Source organism: Acomys russatus, chromosome 3 (assembly GCF_903995435.1).
Source record: "Acomys russatus chromosome 3, mAcoRus1.1, whole genome shotgun sequence".
In the NCBI taxonomy this organism is placed as follows: domain Eukaryota; kingdom Metazoa; phylum Chordata; class Mammalia; order Rodentia; family Muridae; genus Acomys; species Acomys russatus.
Window position 1 is genome coordinate 54,029,813 of NC_067139.1, and position 22,906 is coordinate 54,052,718.

Consider the following 22,906-nt stretch of genomic DNA (forward strand, 5'->3'; position numbering starts at 1 on the left):
AAACTCCCTAAGAGAATTCTTCATTTCAACAGTGACTCCTTAGACTAGACTACAGTGTGAATCCTAGCTACCAGAAAGACAACCGTGTGACTCCAGGATTAGCTCATTGTGTCAAATGAGCTCTATACAATGGAAGGGGGCTGGAAAAATGGCCAGTGACCCCATCAGGAAGACCCGGTTATATCTCTGGGCTGCTAGGCCTGTGTGACTCAGCAAGGAAGCTCCCTTCTCCATTCTCTGGGATTAATGGTCACTGTCTGCATCTGAGATCTCCTGGCTCCTATCCTTAGGTCACATTGTTGCAACCTAAGGCTGTGTTTTTTAAAATCTTTATTTCATTTTTGGGGGAGGTTCATACATGTGGGCTTCAAATCCAATCAGAAGCTCTTGGGTCATATTCATGTCACCAGCAGACGTATCTTGCCAGGCTTATTGTCATAGCTCGTAGGCTTCGTTCTAGTTCTTATTTTCATAGTAAAATCTCAGTAGTGAGTACTGCACTCTCTTGAAATCTGCAGTTATTGGTATGGGTTATGAGAACACACATTTATAGATATAGATGCATGGGAAAATAGAGGTAGCTGGCTTTGCACTTACTACATAGACAGGTCTTTGGAAAGCTAGGATGAAAAAACCACTCATTGACCTGAAGCACCCAAGAAGTGTCCTTGACTGTCACCTTTAGAATTGCTGTTGCTTGTGATTGCTAGAAATATCGGCCAAGGGAACAGCCTTTACATTTCCAGACTTCTGGCCTTTAAGCTTTTATTCTTTGGCTTAAAATCTAAAACCCACAACAATAATAGAGCCAAGGTAGAGGATCTACCTCACAGGAGAATGTAGACTTAGGATTAAACTTCTCCCACGCTCAAATGGCATGGGACCTTGAGCAGCACACTGGGCGTAGGGCTGTACCCCCTGGGACAAGCTCATCTATAAATCTGTTAACACAAAGCCCAAGGGAAACTATTGAAAACCTGGGCCTTAAGTAGAAATACAAAGTGTCTTAAATCTGAAATGAAGAAAAATTTGCTCATTTGGCTTTAAATAAGGCCATAGGCTGAGTTTGAAATGTAATTCTGGTGTAGAAATGAGGACAGCATAGCAATAGGTACAGGGCTGTTCTCTTTCATTTGACTTTGGGACCAAGTTAATATATTTTGAAATTCTGTCCTTCAAAATATCCCTGCTTAAAAATCAAATGTGTACACCCCTGGCTTTTCAGTCCCTTCACCTTTTCTCTGAGTGCTGTGTTGTGTCCTTTGGGTATGTTTCAAGACTCCGTGCATGAGGTTTCTGTGTTACCGTGTTTGATCTCAGTCCTTTATTTACATGGGATCTTAATATTTCACTCACGTTTTCAAAATAAAATTCTCTGCTCACACTGCTATTTGCATCAGAAAATCATGACAATTTAAAAGCCAAAGAACAAAGGAATGTTTACACTATTGTGAAAATCATCATCTGAACACATATACTGTAGATGTCTCTCTGATTTTAATTTCCCCCTGTGTACTATCAGTGTCTATGCTGGGATTCTGAATTTTCTAAAGCTTATTTGAACCAAAAGACCCCCTTTTTATGTCTTATACCCATGCTGGCTGCCTTTATTCTGTGTTTTATAGAACTCTGATGATGATATGCACACACTATAAGAAGTGGTTATTTAACTGATGATATGCTCTGATTTATGGTATGAAATTGTATATTATCTTCTTTGTAAGGAAGTATGATACATATTTATAACTTTAAGAAAATGGATACAGTGGTGTGTGAGAGTCCCCCAGTCTGAAGTAGGTTCTGGATTTAGTGCACATCATGCCATATGTCACTTAGTTAAATATTTAGCATTATAAATATTTATTATTTAGAATCTGCCTTTTATAATGATTTCTTGTATACATTTGTATATAGGACATTATTATTAATTTTCACTTTAAAGGTGTTAGATTTTAGTAATTTTGTTTGTCTAGATTTCTGAAGTTATAAGAGTTTCTGATGTCACTTATACTTTCTGACATCCATCTGTAAGATATAATTCAGTTAAATATATCCCCCACCCCTTAAGTATATAGGAAAATAAAATAAGTGCACAAGAATATACCACTTTGCATTTTGAAATCTGATTTTATAGTCACAATGATCAGTGCATCATTCATTTCAGACGACAGAATTTTGAGACTGTCACATTTGCATGCAAAGTCTGGATCTGAAATCCCTCCCACAAAAATCCAGTTGACTGTAGACAGTGCTTCTCCAGTGTTACAGAAACACCAAAATAATACCCTGCTCACCATTCTGAGATAAAAACCAGTGCTCTGTATTTCCAGAGCACATCTTTGATATAAATAAATATCCAGGGTGTTTATATTTTAAAGTGTCATTATAGGAGAACTGTAATGACCCTTAATCATTAATTATTCAGGCTTAATGGGTCATGGGAAAAATTCAATTTCTGCCCTGAGAGAACTGGGTCTTCTGTGCACTGAATACTTGCAACAAAACTTGGTAGGAACCAAGTTCTCTGAACTAGCAGCCTCATTCTGCTTTTCACGTAAAATTCTGCATGTGTGCTGTGGAAGCATGGGACGGCATTGTAAATGCACAAGACTAACTCCAGGAAACAAAGTGAGCTTTCTGTGTGGCCTCTGAGGTTTCAAACTTGGTGTACTGTTGTTTGTTTGTTTGTGTGAAAGCAGGCGTGAGTAGGGCTTGAGGGAGTGAAAACGTGACAGTATATAGGAAGTAAAATTCTGAATCAGACCCCTCTGCACCTTTCAACATTGTCCTGTAGCAGTCCCAAATGAAGGAAAGGGATTATTCTAATTGAATGTCAGAACACCTTACGGTTTTAAATTGTTAAAACTGAAGAATAATATAGACTATGCCACAAACCATGCAAACGTATGTCCTCTGGAAAGTACAAAAGCACATTGCGATGTGGCCACCTGAAGGAATGCTACTCAGTCATAAAAAGGGTGAGAATTGGATGTATATGACAGTATGGTGAGCAGTAAGAACATTAAAAGATGCCACAACCTCAAGTTCTGTAACACCGTTTATGAGTTTAGGGAAATCTGGTGACAGAAACACTTTCTTGGCATGGACAAGCCTCTCTACTCCATGTGGACCACATTAAATTAAACCGTAGTGACAGAAAGTGGACCAGTTGTTTCTAGGACTCACACTTAGTATTGATGAGTCTTATATGCAAACAGTGCCCAAGAATGGACTTTTAAATATTGCATAGAAAGACTGGGAAGTAAGTGGAAGGAAGGGATGTTGTAATTTATTAATATTCAGAAGTGAACATAAAAATCACAGGAATAGCCTAGGTTTCACACAGGATCTGGGAAAATGTGCCATATAGCTTATTTTGGTTTGTTTCGTTGAGATAGGGTCTTACTCTGCAGCCCATACTGGCCTCAAAGCTTTGATACTCCAACTTCAGCCTTTGGATCCTTGGCCAGTATAAATGTGTACTTCATTTCTCATTGAGATTTTCAACTTACAGGAAGGCAGAAGATGAATTTGATCATGCCCATACATTCTTTTGATTTTTGTAAACTGTTGACCAAACACTAAACTGAGGGGTAACACTTGGAATATATTTGATAAACACTGGATGCCATTTGTAACATACATTTTAAAGGCTAGATTAGATAAACCGTCAAGAAATTTCTACTACCTACCAGCAGATACATAGAACCAGCTGACTGACACCCACAATGTGAAATTTACTATTTTTTTTTTACTAAGAGAATTAGTAACTAATAATATGTAACAAACCGAATATTAGGAATCATTTACTAGACACATTCTTCACTCTTCCCGTGACACTTCATTTTCAAGCTATCTCAAGCGATAAAGTCTTTAGTAAAGGGTTTCTAGCAAAATATGATGGTAGACACCTGTAGTCCCAGCATGAAGGAAGGTGATCTAAAAGATTCAGTTTGAAACCAGCCTGAGATATATGAATATCAAGGCCCATCTGGGTTATATAGTGAGAAAAAAGAAATAATAATAAAGAAAGGAATTCCTGACTATGAGAATATTCAATAGACATTATGGGTGTGTATGTATATCTCTGTGTGCACATGTACATAAGATTGAAAAAATTTAAATGACCATGTAATGATGCCAACAATGTTTATCAAAGTATGAAGTTCATGTTAAGTTTCCTCTTTCACATACTTTACAATGCATCTGTCTATAGCTAGACACACAGAACGATATTAAGTCGTTTTTATGAATCATCCCAACTTTAAAAACTGGATACAAGTGACCAAAGAGCCTATGCAAGAATTACAATGTAGACCAAAGTTTTGATATAACACTAACTGTTGAGGGTATTGGCTTTGCACCTAGGACAATGCTTGGTGAAGGGATATTATATTTAATAGAGTTGGACTGCTAACACTGGGCTTGGTGTTGCCCATCGTGTTCTCAATCGGGATGGAAATGAGTGAACTTTCACCTGGACTCTTTGGCTCTGCCCATATAAGTTTATAGAAGATTGGCATGTAGATGGTTCAGTTCTTCTGTAAGGAAAACAGTTCATTTCTATTTGATAATTGCTTAGCTCATGAAACTCAAATCTTTTGTTGCAATTAAAATATTCTTTCTGCTGCTTTGAAAGAAGGATGGGTGCCTATACCTGTCCTGGTGTATTTGAACTTCATAAACCTGTCCTAGTGCACTTAAAAATCAATAGAAAATTACTAGTTCCAGAGATTACAATGCCCAAATCTAAACTGTTGTCAATTTCAGTCTGGCAAGGATCTGCTGCCTGGCTTATAGATGATACGTTACCACCAGGCTTTCACAAAGCTGGAGGTAGTCGAAAACGGATTACCAAGTGATGTAATGTGTACTTCTATGTGTTCTTTCCTGAAGAATTAGATTTGCCTGCTGTACTTTTTGGGTCTTAATAATAATAAACACAGAATAAAGTTGGGTAATGGTGCATAATTAATTTTCATAGTTGATCATATGGTTTGAAGCCCAAGTTTAGACAGTGATATAAACACATTTCTAAGTTAGGCTGCTTGCATTAGTAAGAACTTGAGTTTCCATAAACCTTTAATTATACATGGGTTTTATCTAACTGTGGCAATTGTTGGTCTTAAATGAGAAAAGCACTTAGTGTGAAGACACTAATGGGAACATTTTTCATCTTCTTATCATACTATGCTTCGAGCTTTTTGTTATCTGTTTTCCAAGAAAGTAGAAATGCCTTTTCTTTGAATAAAAGCATTCTTTATTACATAAGCAATAGACAGGAGCTTTGCAGATTTAATGAAATAAGCCACATCCAGTGAAACCAACAACCTTTATTTCTATCTTTTGTGTTTTTTTCCTTCTTACAGATGGATCCTATTCAGAAAGCTGTAATAAACCATACATTTGGGGTTCCTCTTCCTCATCGGAGAAAGCAGATCATCTCATGCAACATTTGCCAGTTGAGATTTAACTCAGATGTGAGTGTACCACTTAGTCATCACAAAATGTATTATGTGGTTTTAGTTCTCAATTTTCCCTCCCAGAAACTGAGCATGCCGATATCCAAAGAAAGCATGTAACTCTATGTGTTCTTTAATTTGGGAGCTTACCATATTATTTTTGGCTATTTACTATAGAAAAATTGCATGTACACCTAGATAATCTTGAAATTTATTGTGGTTTTGGGTTTTGGTGGTAGTATCTTGAGACTACTTAATGTATATCATCTGCTTTGTCTTTGGGGATTATCAGATTCAGAGCAAGCAAAGTTTTCAATGATTACATCTCTGAAGTAAGACAGTTCATTTTTAAAGACCAAACATTTGCTTCAACTACTTTTACCAATATTGACAAGCTCTCAGTTCTAAATCCATGCAGTGGGAAGTGTGTGTGTGTGTGTGTGTGTGTGTGTGTGTGTGTGTGTGTGTGTGTGTATGTGCCAGAACTGCATATGAACAGGTGACTACAATGACCTTATTTCTAAAACCCACGTCAAATTCCATGGGGAGCAAGACAGAAGGTAGGTGTGTGGGGCCTGGCCAGTGGTTTGAAAGTGTTGGGGATCGGTTCCCATTAATTCCAATGTTTGTGAGTCTGAAGGTCGATTGTGGACCCATTCTAGTGATACCAAGGTGACTTGTAGCAAATATGAAAGTGTTTCTGACACCATATTCCTAACTGGGCTTTGTGTAAAGCTGACCCTGAGAGGTACAGAAGAAAGAATTGTGGGCTTAGAAGAAATAGGAGTTGTACACCTAGTACTCAGACTGGGAGCAAATGGAAGGGCCATGCTGTGCTAACCAAATGGACACCCAACGCGAGGTCATATTAGCTATGCAAAGCTGCCAGACCATCTGGAGAATTTCATACACAGAGAATATTATAGACAGTAATCCGCCACGTGAAATACACGTGGCCTCTACAAATGGTATTTCTTCTGTGAGGAGAACAGTTTCTTTTCATTTGATGATTTCTCAGCCCATGGAACTCAAATCTTTTATTTCAATTAAAATATTCCTTCTGCTGCCTTGAGAGAAGACTGGTTGCCAAACCTGTCCTGGTATATTCGAACTTCACAGACCTGATATAGTGCACTTGAGTAGTTAATAATCAGTGCAAACATACTAGTTCCAGAGGTGGGGAAGTCCTAATCTAAACTGTTGACAAGTTCAGAGTCTGGCAAGGTTCTGCTGCCTGGTTTATAAGTGAGCCATTTTCAGCAGGCTTCCGCAAAACAGAATGGATGAAGGAGCTCCCTGGACCTCCATCTTCTGCCCTTGTGATCTATCACATTAACAAAGGCCTCACCTCCTAATGTATCACCTAAGCAGTTAGCATTTCAACATGAGAGTTTGCCTGGAACAGAAGCACCACACCATAGCCTAATTTGAATGATTTTAATAATAACATGAAACATCAAATACACATGCTTTCCTTAGACATGATATTTTTGGTGTTTTAAATTTTTATTTGCTCTTAAAAACTGAGCATCTTTATTTGACTGGCACTTAAGTTCATCACAGAGATGCTCGATTCATAAAAAATAGCATATTATAAAACAATGATTTGTATGTAATGATTTTTTCTAGCTATTGTGAAAACATAGCATCTTAATGCATAAATAAAAGTTGTGAACTTATTTTATTTTTTGAGTTAACTTTGTATTTATTTGCTAGTTTGTTTAGAATTTCACTCATGTGTTCAAGTCATATTTTTCAAAACAGCTTATACATATATAGTTTTAAATTATTAAAAATTAAAGTGATATGAGAAAAGTCATTTGTTTCATAATGGGCTTTTGTTTCAGAAACGATCCCTGTGTTTTCTATGACTCAAAGACAGTGCTGTAAGCTGTGAGCTCATTTGTGAATGCTGGGTAAACAAAATGCATTTCTAGTGCCATTATTCAAAGAGGCTTTTGCTTAGTTCCTGTTCTCCTTAAACTCAATTGAAACTTTGCTTTTGTAATTACCACATAAAAATGATAAGAATCCCCTAAACCAAGTTGCCAGCTTTACACACGTGCTGAGGCGATTTTAATATCTCCATCTTCCAACAATTTCTCTGTCAGTATTTTCCACTCTATTAAAGTGCAATTATGCATATTAGGAGTCATAAGAATATTTCAAGGTCATTGGACCTTGCACTGGAGTGGAAGAATTCCAGTTGCCACATCAGGAAAGCGCTTTGGATTGATCATTCCCAGTGACGAGCCACTCACTTCCCGAGAATGGTTCCAATTTACTAGGGTGTTTTTACTCCCCTAGATTGAATCACAATCATGGTCAGTAACTAGAAACGTTGTTCAATAACCTTAAGTGGCATTTACATTCATAGATACCATCATTAACATCAACCTGGAGGGGGTATTACGAGAACTTTTGCCATTTTTATTCTCTCAAATATAATCTCATTTTCTTATTAGAAGACAAAAGGCATTTTAATTTGATGATAGTCTATCTACGTGACTTAGGGTCCCCATGTATGTTGATCAGGGACAGATGCCTACTATTCTCATAATTCTGCCTTGAGGGCTATATGACATGTGCTCAAAGGAATATAGCCAAGTGATTGTGGTATTTGGGCTCGCAGATATGGGTCACCATTAGCCTTTGCATGTTTTACCCATGACTAGACAGTGTGTGTATTAGTTGTCTATTCACAGAGTGGCTGGGAAGAACAGAAATATGCCACCATATTGTTCTGGGGACAAGAAGTCTGGCATGGGCCTTTCTGGGCGTCAGCAAGGTGTTGGAAGACTGTTGTTGCTACAGAGGACTCTGAAGAAGGGAGAACACAGTTCTTTCTGGTTTGCAGTTCATACAAGCTGTGAGTCTCTCCACTTCTCTAGATAAGACAGGGAGGTTCAGTTCTTTGTCCAGTTGCTCTGACTCTTCTGCCCGCCTCCTGCCTATCTACAGATCATACTGAGCCAGCTTAAACTTCAAGGATAATGGCCCCACTTTTAATTCAGCCGACTAGCAAATGTCATCAAAACTTCTAACCTAACCACACTTTTGCTTGTCATATATCACATGTGTAGTTTCAGCAGAGAAGATTTTAGCCATCTTTGGGAGGTCGATGTCTACCATGGATGCTTTCTGGGGGAAGTCTGACCATGGTTCCAATGGCATATGATGGACATTAATTTCACAGTCCTCTTCATTTGCTCTGTGTTTTTTTCAACTCCTACAAGTTCATTGCTCTTACATTTTTCTTTATATTTAATGGTAGATATATACTCATCCTATAGGATTAATTTTAAATGATTGTTATTATATTTGTTTATTTATTTATACATAGTGCATGTACGTGCATGAACACGTGTTTGTCACAACCTGCATTTGTGGTTGGAGTCAGTCTAGCCAACATGTGAGTCCTAAGGCATCCAACCTATATCCTCAGGCTTAGTGGCAATCTCCTCTACCCTCTAAGCTACCTTGGCTCCTTAGGGTTAATTTTTTAAATGACAGTTTTTGTTTTATTTAATATAAAGGTCTAATGTTGGCTTTTTTAAAAGGCAACATTTCAAACATATTATGCTAATACGAACTAAGGCATGGGAAGCAATGGAATTGTGTCCCTACTGACCTGGAGTGTTCTAAAATACTAATTTTATAAGCTACATAGATGCTAGATTCCAGTATTAATTAAACTTATCAATTGATACATTACAGTAAATCAGTCCCTATATACAGAAAACTTTTAAAGTCCACACACAAATCATACCACAATATTTTAATCCAAAGGAAAACTTTCCTAATCCCCAAACGATGGCCTACTTGTTCTTTCCAGATATATATAAATCTCGATTTTATTTTCTTGCTTCTGTTTTTAGGCCTGGAATTTTCTGGAGCAACATTGTAATTCACTTGTATGCTTGATTGAATTTTCTGTCACTAGGAAAGTGTTTTTGCCACAGGAACCTTTTTACATTTCAAAGCTTCTTCCCTTTCCACTGAAATAATAGCTTATAGTTGTTTTCATCTCTAGATCATGAAAATTCAATGTCCTCTCCTTCGCTAAGCTTTTATTTATTTTTTAACCCTTCATATTAAAAACTATGTAGTTTGATATTATACCATGCCTGTTTGCAATATGCTGCAGTTTACCCTTAAACCTGGCAGATAGCTTTTTACGTATTATGAATTATATTGAATTCTTGATGCAGACTTTTTGTTGAATAAAATATTTTAATATTTGTATGAATATACATTGTGTTACACCAAAACTTCCAACTAAAGTCTGACAGGTTGTAAATTGTTAAATTATTTAATCATCATCTTAAAGTAAGCATGAATTGCTATGTGGCCTGAGGAAGTTAGTAAGCATGCTTTTTAAAGGCAACTTAAAACTAGGCCAACATGCATTTAAGGTGATACCCATGACGGAAATGAATAAAGGAGAGACCACGTATCTAATGATTGCCGAACATGAAATAAGATCTCAAATTCCAAAGCAAGGAATATGTGTTTTTATAGTAACACTCATAACAACAGAATTTTGTTTTATGTTTGAGGAAGAAGAGACTGCTAATTCCTTTGGCACAGGATAAGGTATACTGAAGAGATTTTTAAGTGGTCAGGGGGCCAGTAGCAGGTGCTCTGCTTGCATTTCTGTAGCAGTGATAAAGCAACTTAGAGGAGGAGGAGGAATCTTAGCTCACAGTTCCAGGTTCTAGTACATTTGTGTGGGAAGTCACAGCTCAAAACACAAAACTTTGATTTTTTTTATATTTATTTTATCTTTAGCCTGCCTATATGTATATATACCATGTGCATGTCTGGTGCCTACACAGGGCAGAAGAAGGTGCAACTGGAAATCTAGACAGTAGTTAACCACCATTTGCAAGGTGGGAAAGGAACCTGGATTCTCTGAGAGAATAGCCAGTGCTCTTAGGTGCTGAGCCCAGGAAACCAAACTTTGACAGGAGGGGCTGCATCTCCTACTACTGTAAATTTAAGGATCCATATCAGCAGTAATCCACATACCTCTTACGCTTCTTTGCCCCCAGCTGTTGGGATAGACAAGAATTTCTAAATTAAGCAGTTTCCCCATCTGCAGGATAATGAGGCTTAGAAGAGAGAAATCCAAGAGTCTATATTTCCCCGCTTCTTTTCTATAGATTAAAAACTCAGATTTTAAACATATAAAAAGAGAAAGGTGATATTGCATAGGACCAGTGAGTGTCCCATTGGTAGAGGGATATCTCTGTTCCTGGGCAGTATGCTTGCCTCTGAGATCTGTCCTCTGTTAGTGCAAAGAGATGGGAGCTACTTAAAGACTATAAATATGAAGTTGGCCATAGACGCCAAAAGTCTGTCATGACAGCAAGATGCTGAGAACTGGATTATACCAGGCACATACCTTCAAGCATGGGGAGGGAAGACTATGCCACTGAGGCAATAGACTGGTTTCCATCTCAGTGAATCCAAAATTGGCCTTGGGTCTCAGGAAGTGGGAGGGAGCATCTGCTGATGCAAAAATTCTCTATATGCTTTCAATACCAATCAATAAATTATGAGTAGATTAATGAAGGGAGTAGCAAAACTTGTAGGCATGTCCCTTCTTTCTCTGAAAGGAAAATGGAACTAAAAACAAGACTGCTTCAGCTGTGCTGCTGTATTCGTGCCACCTTCCCTGCGTTTTGGTGAAATGAACTCTGGAATTCCTTCCCCTCGGTGCCTAATGCCTCTGCAGGAATCATATCTTAAGCTACGGGATCGTAAAAACTAAGCCTGGAAAGTCAGATCTTTAATTGGATAGAAGAAAGTGGAGTTAGGCTTGGGCATAGCCTGCAGATGATTCTTATGACCTATACACTTGCTTTGTGGCAGCCTCTGAATTTTCGATTATTTGAAAAAGTCACCAACATCTAAACTCCCCAATTTGAACTTTATGATAATACTTGAATTTGGTGGATGCTGGTGACTTCCTCACAGTTGACTGAGGTTTGTATTTATGAGTCATGAGATAAAAAACCCTGATGCAACCTAGTTAGTGACCTGGAAGTCACAAGATATGCCTTTCTCATGCAAGTTTAATTAATGATTCTCCATCTCCTCTGATAACCATATGCAGTTCTTAAAGTACTACGTGCCACTATCATAGGCTATAGAAAATGAGCTAATTGTCATCAAGAATCTAAAGTTACAGTGTTAAAGCTTGCCCACCCCTTTATACTTACTCTAGTCACTATCTTCAGAAGCCATGTATGTTTCATTATAGTTTCTTTCAACTTCTTAGCAAGCAGTTTCCCCACCACCCTGGAACTAGAACAGCAGAGCTTCATTCCTGGGTAGAAGACCAAAGGACTTCAAAGAAATTTGTATCCATTTTTACATTGCCTGGATCTTTGTGGCTGTTTGTACCATTTTCCCCTAACCTTTGTTGTTGGCTATTGGTTCTTTTTTTTTTTTTTTTTTTTTAACCAAAACTTATTGTCTGGATTAATTAGTTAGAGCAGTTGGGAAAATACACATTTACATTTTTCAAGTGTAAGCATTGCCCTGGTCACTCTATAAATCAAATGCACCTACCAATTTATTCTCTCTTCACAGGAGAGATTTTTCGTGGTGATGGTTTCAGGGGTGATAACTCAGCTTGGTCCTGGACTAAAGGAAACTGAAATTATACCAAGCATGAAGGAAGTTGCACACTATGCTAAGGGTACCATGGTAGAATCCCTTACATGGCAGACAAGCCTATTCTACTAGTCCTGTCTCGTCTAGGCAGTGTTTAAAAACTTGTCTTATATCAAAATCAGCTGTCTTGGAGCCAGCCAACCCTTACTTTAAATACAGAACAATACCTAAAGCATCTGCTGTCTTGGCCCAAATCTATCTTTGGGCCAAACTGAACCTGATCAAGATACAACTTAACAGTCCTATAGGGGAACTCATATCTGTGTATGGGTGCAGAGTAGGGCAGCTGGAAACAAAACACAGTGTGACTAATAGTTCAGCTCTCCAGGTGTGCGTGCTTTGTTCTAATGCTTTTGAGACACAAGAGATTTTGCATAATCACACATAACCGTCTGTATACGGGCCTCTTCTGTACTGGACGGAAATGAGCTTTGCAGTCCCTATCCAGGAGATCCATGTGGCTGTTTGACACACTTATTCTTACCCAGCTTATTTGTGATTAGGGAGGTCCACAGGGCTTTCAACCTTCCCTCAGACTTCTTTTTAAATAAGGTTGTAGAAGTAATCTCCTAGCAGATTCTATCCACTCCCCAAGCAGGGCTTATTGTCTCTGCATCAGTGAACTTGTCATGATAATCAACTTTTTTTGTCCCAACCATCAATCACTCTTGATTACAGCTGGATAGAAGTTCTGTTCTGTTGATCAGCTCATCAGTGCACGTAATATTACACCTGGAGGCCAGTACGAATCAAACCTCCATGGGGGGAAAAGCATTTTCCTCCAAGGCTTTTGTGGAAGATTTCATCATTTACATTTATGTCTCATTGAGTTGTCATGTCTGTCTTTGACTCTGCCTCCTCCCTCAGCATAAATCACCTTCCAAAATAGCTCCTTAGTCTTTTCGATTATTTGTTCAATTATTCTGCTCATAATCTATTTTATTCCTATTATCATATTAAGTTTTCCAATCCTTAGTGTAGATATTGTAAAAAATTCAAATCACATTAATTATAATTCAATGAATATTCAGTACCACTGTAAACCAGTTTATCATGTTTCAGTTGGATGTTTGCAAGTCTAATTGTGTTGATTTTTTTATGGTTTCCTGAATTAGAATTCTTGTTTTCTGTTTTGACTTTTGCAACTGAATATTTATCTTTAATTTTCATCATATTTTAAGTAACATTAACGATCTGTCTTTGTACTTTAAAAAAATCATTGAGAAGTAAATATTTAAAAACCAATCACTCAAAGTCAGGCCAGACTACAGTATGATTCTACAGTTTTCATTTATTTTTTGTTTCTTGTAACCTTGGCTGTCCTGGACTCACTTTGTAAACCAAGCTATCCTTGAACTCATAGAGATCTATCTGCCTCTGTTTCCTGGAGTGTTGAGATTAAAGGCATGTGCCACAATGCCTGGCAATTTCACAGTGTTAAATAGTAGCCAAATGAGTGTTGAAAGTCATCATCACTTAAGTGGCAATGTTTGCATATAGTCAATGTGTGCGGAGAATTATTATAACTTGTGCTTCTGATATGAGATGATAAGCCTGTATAACTAACTAAGGGAAGAGTTATGTATCTCTCTCTCACTCTCAACCCCAACTTTGCTCCTCTGAAAATGGTCTTCACATTGGAATTTCATTAGCACATTATATTCAGGCAGAACATTTGAAGCAGATTTTGGGAAGTAATGGTATCCTATTGCTAAAGTTTCTACCCCTCTTCCTCTGAATAAATTGCCAATTGTTACACTGAAATGTGCCAAGAATGAAAGCCCTAGACTCCTTCTCAGTCTCTACCAAAGGGTATTTCATGTACAAAACTGTTTTTCCTTTGTTGTTAACGACACTCCTAGGACACTGGAGAATGATAAGGAATGAAGGGTAGCACACCACAGGGCTGCCCTATCACATGAAGAGATGCGTTCCCTACAGGCACACTCTCAACACAGATTTCTGGAACAAACGCCTGAGTTTCCGGAAAAGGGAGAGGGAGATATATGATTTTGAGTTTCTAAAGGGCCTGAAGACTAGAGCCTCCAACTATATTCTCTCCGGTGGCTCTGTATGCCAATCTTTGCCTGACTAGTCACTAGCTTCATTTGGCTAGCTAACAGTTACCACGGGTGAAGTGGAGGAGGACTTTACAGTGTTGCTACTTTCCTCTTCAATTAAGAGGCAAACTCCTTGGGGCCAGTGAGATGGTGCCACACGCCTGGGGACATGAGTTCAATGTCTGGATCACATGTAAAGGTGAAAGCAGGGATCCGGCCCCACAAAATTGTCCTCCATCCTCCACAGGCACAGCATACATGTGTGCTATGTCCTGCTCAATGGCACACAGACTAACAGCATCAAAAATAACAAGTTTTCAAAATGCAAAATCCTTAGCATGGACACACAGCTCTAACAACTATGGCTGCTGTGAATTTTGTTGTTATTATTTTATCTGGTTTAATTTTACTGCTAGAATTTTGTTGTTTTATTTAGTTTTTGTTTTGAAGTGCTGACAGTTGACAGAGGCCTTAGCCTTGCTATGCAAGCATGCTATCCTGGAGATACATATTCAAACCTTGGTTCATTGAAACGGGATCTTGATATGTAGACTAGGCCAGCCTCGAACTTGCAGTCCTGCTCTAGCTTAGGGTTATTATTGCTGTGATGAAACATATATGTGATAAAACACATATGTGAAGGAACCATGACCAAAGAAAGTTGGGAAGGAAAGAGTTTGCTCACATTATGCTTCATATCATAATTCAGCATCCAAGGAAGCAAGGACAGGAACTCACGCAGGGCAGGGACCTGGAGACAGGAGACAAAGCAGAAGCCATGGAAGAGTAGTGCTTACTGGCTTGCTCAGCCTGCTTTCTTATGGACCGGTGGACTACCCAGACCAGATGGACCCACTCACAATGGCTCAGGCCCTCCCCACATCAGTCACTAATGGAGAACATGGCCTTACAGGGCAGCCTACAACCCTGTCTCACGGGAAGCAGTTCCTTAATTGCTTCTCAGATGACTCCAGTTTGTATCAAATTGGCAGAAAACGGTCCAGCACATCCTTCCTCAGCCTCTTGAGTGCTGGGATTCCAGGTGTGTGTGTGTGTCCTCATCTCTAGCCTTTGAGAGCATTCTTCATTTCATCTGCTCCCTGCATTCTTTCTCTCCTCCTTTCCAGAACACAGACTTCCTGAGCCTGAGATTTGAGGCAGGGTGAGAGAGAGGAGGCACTGTCATGCTGGGACAAAAGTAAAGGGGTTAGTAAACGTTTGATGATTGAGACAAACAATTATCTAGCACAACATTAAAAGGATTGAATCCACACTGGGACTCAGTAGTGGCCATCTACTTTTGTAAGTAAGATTTTATTTGAAGAAGGTAAGGCAAGGTCATGAAAATGTGGGGCCAGGTCTTGTCTTTCTTGTAAAATTCTAATACTTTTTCATGCACTTTTATTGTCACAATTGTTTAAAATATATTTGGTATTATTCCTTGACTACTAAAATTTCTGTGTCCTTTGCAATTTTGCTACATAGGCAAGTGTGCCCACTCAATGCCCTGACGCCACTAGTCTTCCATTAATGTTCTGAGCCTTCTCTTTGTTTCAGAATTTGCACTGACTCTGCTCTTCCAGGCTTGCCCCTTCCTCAGATTCATACATAATTTGCTTGTTTCAGGTTTTATTAAAATGTGACACTCTTTTTATGCTCAATGTGAACAGCATATTAAGGTTTCAACCACTGTCATCCACTATTCTCACCTGATAATTTTTCTCTTAATCCTTTTGAATATTCTACATAATATACTTATTAACTGTGCCTAGTTCTGACAGTGTTCTAATTAAATGTAAGTTCTGTCAGAACAATGATAGTTACATGATTGATTCTTCCTTTAGATAAATATTACAGAACTGCATGGTAGACCATTTCCATAAATGTTTATTGAACTCGTGCATTAATGACAAAATGAATATCATGGTTCTTATTTATCCTGCACATCTGAGATTCATGTCATCCAAACTACATAATCCTGTAGTTTCCACATTTCCCTTCTTCTTGGAGACATTCTCTGAAGAGTTTGCAGAAGCACAGTTGTCCATTGCCCTTGCTTAGTGACTACAACCTTCCTGTGATCTTACTCCATTTTCTGACGCCGGAGCACCGTCACATCCAGTCTGCCCACATATGATTTCTGCCAGCCCAGGATTTCTTTGGTTAGTCAGTAACAATATTTTGCAACAGAAGAGACTTTATTGTTAGCTGGCTTGGTACTGTGAGACCGCCAAGAGCTTTTGGAGATAAGGGGCATCAGCAATGCCTCACCTTGGAAAACACTGCAGAAGCTGCTAACTGCAACAACCCTGGCTTCAGCTTCCTGGTGTGACGGTAACAAATCTAGAATTTTTGTGTGTGTGTGTGTGTGCCAATCAAAGCCTCACATTGTACCACAGAATTATGTAAATTACTAACACTGAGGGCTGTGCATCTAAAAAGAACTATTATCAGGAGCTTTTGTTATTATTCTTAAAAATTACCTGACAAAGGGCAACTAAAGGTTTATTCTGCTCACCACCTGAGGGCGTGGCCTATCATGGTCTGGAATGTAATAGAGGTTAGAGCAGCCACAGGGGCAGCAGTGTGAGTGGGAGACAGCTGGCCACACAGTGTCCTCAGTCAGGAAGAGAGAGATAGGCCTCAGTGCATCAGACTTTGCTGCTTTTCCGCTCTTCATTCAGCATGAACGTGGAGCCCGTGTTTGAGTGTATCTTCTGCCCTCAGTAAAATGTCTGGAGATGCATGTACGGACATTTCCTAAGATGTGACACCTTGGTGATTGAAAGCACAGTCAAGTTCACAGTGGAGATTAATTATCACACTGGAAATACCTAGTGATAAGATCAGGGAAGGACAGACCTGGATGTGCAAACAAGTGGGAACATTCCCCCTTTCTCTACATTAGCTCATACGAAATGGAAAACATCCTCAAAACATGACTACATAAGTTACCTTGAGAAAGACAGTTTCCAGACATACTCAACCTTAACATTTTCTACTGCTGTGTGCAAAGCCAGGCTAGAAAGCCTCTGCAAGTGGATACATCTACCATTTCTAATTTTTTTCTTATGAGAGCAATCTCTGCTTGGTCTTTTCCTAATAATTATTTGAATTGATTTGAAATTCTGTAATTAGCTTCTCTGCCTAATAAAACAAGAACAGATGAGACTTTTTTCTTGGCCTTCACTCTGGCGGCTTTCATAAGAGGAGATCTTTACACATTTTGTTCAAATCCCAGGTTCCTTTTGTAAACAATTTCCTCGTAATAAGCACTGAGCCATTTTTTTTTAAAAAAAGATTTCACTCAACTGGAAAGGCGTTCAAAGTTGTTCAACGATCCAGTGAATTCGTAACATATGCATTGTAGAAAGCTTCTGTTATCTGGGAGCTAAGTGAATTGCTACTTTTTAAATGGTAAATGTTCTCAAAATTAAAGGTTGTTTGAAAGACTGTGGTAATAAGGGCAAGTGGTGAAACTTTAGAAGACTGACCTTGATGAAAGGAAGCTAGGGCATTGGGGGTGTGGCCTTGCTGGGACTCAGACCTGCTTGTCTCTCTTTATGCCCTGCCAGGACTTGAAGAAGCTTCCTTTGCCAGGTACTCCAACCATAATGTGCTCTTACCACAGGCACAGGTACAAAGTAATAGAGCGAAGGTACCCTGGGGCAAAAGATCTAAAACTGTGGCTCTAAAAAAAAAAAAAAACAAAAAACCTCTTAACCATGGATTTCCTACAGTTTTCTTCTTCACAGTGAGTGAAATTAGGAAGAGACTTGTACAGACACCCTGGAAAACACTATGGAGGTTCCTCACAAGCCTAGAACTAGAACTTCGTTATGATCTACCAATACTATTCCTTAGCATAAACTCCTCCCTTTCATGTTCACTGCTGTTCTAGTCACAATAGGTAGCAAATAGAAACAGCTTAATTTTCTATAAACTGATGAGTGTATAATGAAAATGTAGCATTTATACACAATGGAATTTTGTTCATCAGAAAAGAAAATTGAAATTGTGGCATTTGCATCTATGTGGATAGAAGCGGACAAAATTAATATTGAATAAGGGGTACTCCAGGCCACAAGAACCAAACATCACACGTTTTCTAACATATGAGAATGTTTAGATTTGTGTGTTTAGTTTGGGACACCTGTAAAAGTGCAGTTTAATTGACAGTTTATGCCTGCAGTGTATGTATGGTGCTTATACTTGTTAGAAGCAGGATCAAAGATATGTGTTGATATAGACGTAAGTTATAAACAACCGCCATCCCTTGTTACAATCCCTGGCGGCGGGGGGTGGGGGTAATAGTTTTAGGCACTGAGAAGACATTACCTGAAACATACTCTGTTTTAGTCTGCAACCTCAATGCTATTTCTATAGAAAGAAGAATGGAAGCAGATATTTTGCCCATTTGCCATCTTTGCCCAGGTCTTCAATACACCCTGGAGTATTTGTTTGCTGCAAAGAAAACAAATAAGCACAAATGGAAGCCACATTTAGCTTTTGCTGTAGCACTACAGGGCATAGGCAGTGCCTCTGAAACAACGGCTTCAAAGGCCATCCATCAGTGCAACGGTTTCCCATAGATTAAGAAGGACTCCATTTGCATTCTGAGCGATGCCTTTCCACAGCTGCTGGAGATAACTTGGCTGTAAATTAGTAGGTTGCATTTGATCATCTGCCAGGGAAGATCATGAAATTCAACTTGGACATAGCATTTAGGAAAAAGGTCCCCTCTGCCCAGCTGTGCTTATCAGAGTTAGCAGCCTGTACAGAGAGAGGCACCTCTCAAGCGCCCTGCTTCTCTGGCCAGCTGCTGGGGAAGTTGAACCCAGTTATAGAGCTTGCGCCTGTCAGGAAAACCAAACCACTTTTTTTTTGAGTCTTTGGTGGGGGCAATGATCCTAAGTCTGTTACTGGTACCTTAAAATGTTGACGGAGGAGCTTGCACAAATCTTTGTGTGTTTCATCTGTAAAACACCAAGAACAACCCCCTGTATGTACTTGGTCTACAGTTCAAAGGCAGCTGATGAAGGAGTTATTTTTCATGTTACAATTTGTTCCTCCTTTAGGAAAAGGAAAGGCATGGATCAAGCCGATCCTGCCTCAGTATGTAGTTGTGCTAGTTTAAGAAAAGTATTTTTTTTCATTTTCATAATTCTTAGGCTCTTACTTGTAAAATGAAAATAATATTAGTATACAAGAGTGCTCTGAAGGCTAAAAAGGGCATTGCAAATAAAAGTGTCCAACTCATTTTAGACTGGTGTTATTTTCTTCCCTTCTTACATTTGGTATTTACATGAAAAAATAGGTTAAAATTTTGTACTCAGTATCTCTCCATATGAAAAACTGGGTGATGTGACAAAGATTACCACATACCCCAGGCTTTCAATTTCTGCAATAATATAATTGAATGTTAATTGAGTTCTGCCAATGCAATTTATGCCTCTGGCCATTTTGATTTTCTAGGAGAGCTTTAAGCATGCATATTAATGATGATTTTTTTTTTTAAAAGATGAAGTAAATTCATCCCAGAAACAATGTGTAGTTGTTTTTGGTAACTGGCAGGTGGAATTCATCCTTTCCATTCCTAACCCATGAGATCTCATGTAATAAATGCAGGCTTGACCTAACAGTGTTTTGAAAATGTTATCTAGTGAATTGAGGTTCAAGTAGCAGACAGTTGGCATTTTGAGTCATATCCTGGATAATAGAGTCATAGCTAAAGTTATAAATACATTTATAGGCCATGGTCAGACTCACCAAAGGCTTCTTTCTGTGGGAATTGTAGATGACTGGAATTGTAATGCTGAGTGACTGGTCCACTGGCTCCTCACAGAGAATTGCCCTTTGTTTTCAAATGAGCCTGTAATCCCTGGCAAAAGCTGTCAGTCCCCATGGTCTACATTTGCTTGGCACCAGGGGTGTTCTAGATGGGAGGTTTCTCATGTCAGCAGTTCCTCAGACAGCAGGTGATGAAGTGAGTCCTCTGCTCTGTTAAATGGTGAAGTGCTTATTTCTCACTCCATTGGAAAGATTGAGAGCCCAGCCTGGGAGGCGAGGGCATCTGCTCATTCAGTCGCCGCTGCCCTGGTACTCCATCAGTAATCTCAGGAACCTATGATAGCTTGTGGCCTTGTTTGTCACTGCAGCTTTGTGCTTAACTTTCAAATTTATGGTCATGATTACAAGCAGTTTGATAGAGTCCAGACTCAGGCTTTGAATTACAAAGTGTTTAACCCCTAGATCTCCTTACCTGTCAGAGCAGTTGCATAGAGTCCAAAAGCTAAGGCAAGTGATATTTGGACTACCAGATTGTGAATGCAGCAGCCTATTTCCTTTCAGAATGTCTTTCATGTTGCTCACTTAAGAATGCCCTTAAATATAAAAAGGACCTAGAATAGGGCATTGTGACATGAGAAAGTAATGCATTACCACAGTGCGTGCTGAGGAGCGACCTGAGAAGGAAAAGCACATTAAAGTTCTTGTATTTGCTCAGTTTCATAGCTTGAGCTAAGGTATAGAAACCGTTATGCAAAACCCATTTACTGTTTCTTTTGTACAGGTTAGATACCTTCATTTCTAAGTGGTTTTTGTTTGAATTTTGCAATCTGTATTAAAGCTCTAGCCAGAAAGAAGACAGAATTTTTCACGTAAAAGAATATCTCACAGCCGGGCGTGGTGGCGCACACCTTTAATCCCAGCACTCGGGAGGCAGAGGCTGGTGGATCTCTGTGAGTCCGAGGCCAGCCTGGTCTACAAAGTGAGTCCAGGACAGCCAAGACTACACAGAGAAGCCCTGTCTCGAAAAACAAACAAACAAACAAAAACAGACAAACAGAACTATGTTGTGTGTGGGAACCAGGCCCGACTGGGCTGCCTGCCTGTCTTCTTGTTGCATGTCCTGTTTTTAGCAGCTTCCGTGTCTGTGTTTATGTTTGTTAGCTAGTCATGGTTACCGCTCTGAGAGCGCACTCCTCCCTTCCTTGGGACTTTCCCTCATGTGCACAATCACCTCTTGAGGGATTTCACCTGCACGTGGCATCCCTGCTTTGCTGCCTATAAAAAGGCTCTTTGGACACAGAATAAAGACCGTAGCTCTCTTAGCACGAAGGACCCGCTGCTTTATTGTGTGTTAAATGGGCAGTCCCTCGCCCTTGACTCGGTACCGAGGTGGCGCAGGCGCCACAGTTGTGGTTAATTTATCAGAATGACCTAATAATGTTGATTATCAGGCCTATAATTATTATTATGGAGGTATTTTCTTACCCGCTAACAATCAGTGAAGACACTGACATGTGTTGTATTTTAAAATAGCCTTAGTTGACCTGGGGCAGGGCAGATACTAATCCCCTAAACTACATCCTATATTGAGGCAGGTATCCCATACCCTGCCCCAATCCCATGCCGTCTGCTTCTAATAATTTCTATGGTGCTACTCCCCATCCATAATCCTTTCTCAAACCCATGGTGGGGCCTTCTACCTTCCTCTCTTCTCCTCCTCCAGTCTCCTTCTCTCCCAGGATTTTCTCTGTCTTCCCAAGGCTGGGAACCTTAGCCACCCTATCTCATTTGCCCTGCCCCGGTGTGATGGCCTTTTATTGGTCAAACAAGCTAGGCTCTTAGACAAGGTACAAATGGGGCACAGAGACTTTAAGCAGTAATTAGCATCAAAACATATCAAACCAACCTCCAATGAAACTACACCCATAGAAGGAGGTACATTTTATCCTGTGGTAATGATTGAAAACAAATACGTTCAACCGCCCCCCCCCCCCCATTTTTTTTGCAAGGGGTACATTAAAACCCAAGAATTGTATTTTGTTATGGCATATAGCATGATATTTTAATTCATATATACTTTTGTGTTGATCCAGTTAAGGTAACTGTCATATCCATTACCAACAGTTATCAACCTGTCTTGTATGAGCATTCACCCTTCTCTCTTTTGGTATTTCGGAAGAAACTATTCTAAAAATATATATATAATTAGCCATATTAACTCTACTGTGTACCAGGACACTAGAATGTAATACCTCCTGTATAGTAATCCCTGATGAACTTTCTCCATTATTACCTCAGTCCTCCAGTAGCCATTATGTTATTCTCAGTGTCTACAAGACCAACCATCATGAAGTATCATGTCACTCCAGCCAAATTGCTATGACTTAAATGCGAAACACAAAAAACAATGCTGTGAGTTTGTAGAATAGTGGGAACTTTCATATGTCTTGTTGAAATACCATTTAATACAGTCATTATAGAGAATAATACTTAAGTGCCCCATAAAAATAAAAATAGAACCACAGTATGATTGTACATATTTTTAAAGGATATAAAATTTTGTATATCCTTTATACATTTAAACTTCATAATAATGAATGCAATCTATTGATATTTTCTATTTACCACCTTCCTGTACAGGTTGTGAAATCTCTGCTGGTTTCAACATCCCTCCATATAGTGGCGCATGTGTTGTAGTTAGTTAGTCTCTGTTTTGATTTCTTTTCATGTTGGTGTAACAAAACACCTGACAAAAACAACTTAAGAAAGAAAAGGTTTATTGTTATTATATGACTCCTAATAAACTCAAGACCATAGGAGTGTGAAGCGGTTGGCAACATTTTCCCCATAGTTAAGATGCAATGGATGGATTAAATAATCTTATAAAGACTGAAGGAACAAACATTCTCA

At 39.0% G+C, this 22,906-nt stretch overlaps 1 protein-coding gene across 1 annotated transcript in view; it reads left to right on the top strand.

Moving 5' to 3' along the window:
• Positions 1-22,906, top strand: part of Znf385d (zinc finger protein 385D) — a 203,159-nt gene that overhangs the window by 57,379 nt on the left and 122,874 nt on the right. Inside the window, exon 2 of the mRNA XM_051140332.1 lies at positions 5,370-5,480. Within this exon, the coding sequence (XP_050996289.1) occupies positions 5,370-5,480 (111 nt within the window). The remainder of the gene's footprint in view (positions 1-5,369; positions 5,481-22,906) is intronic.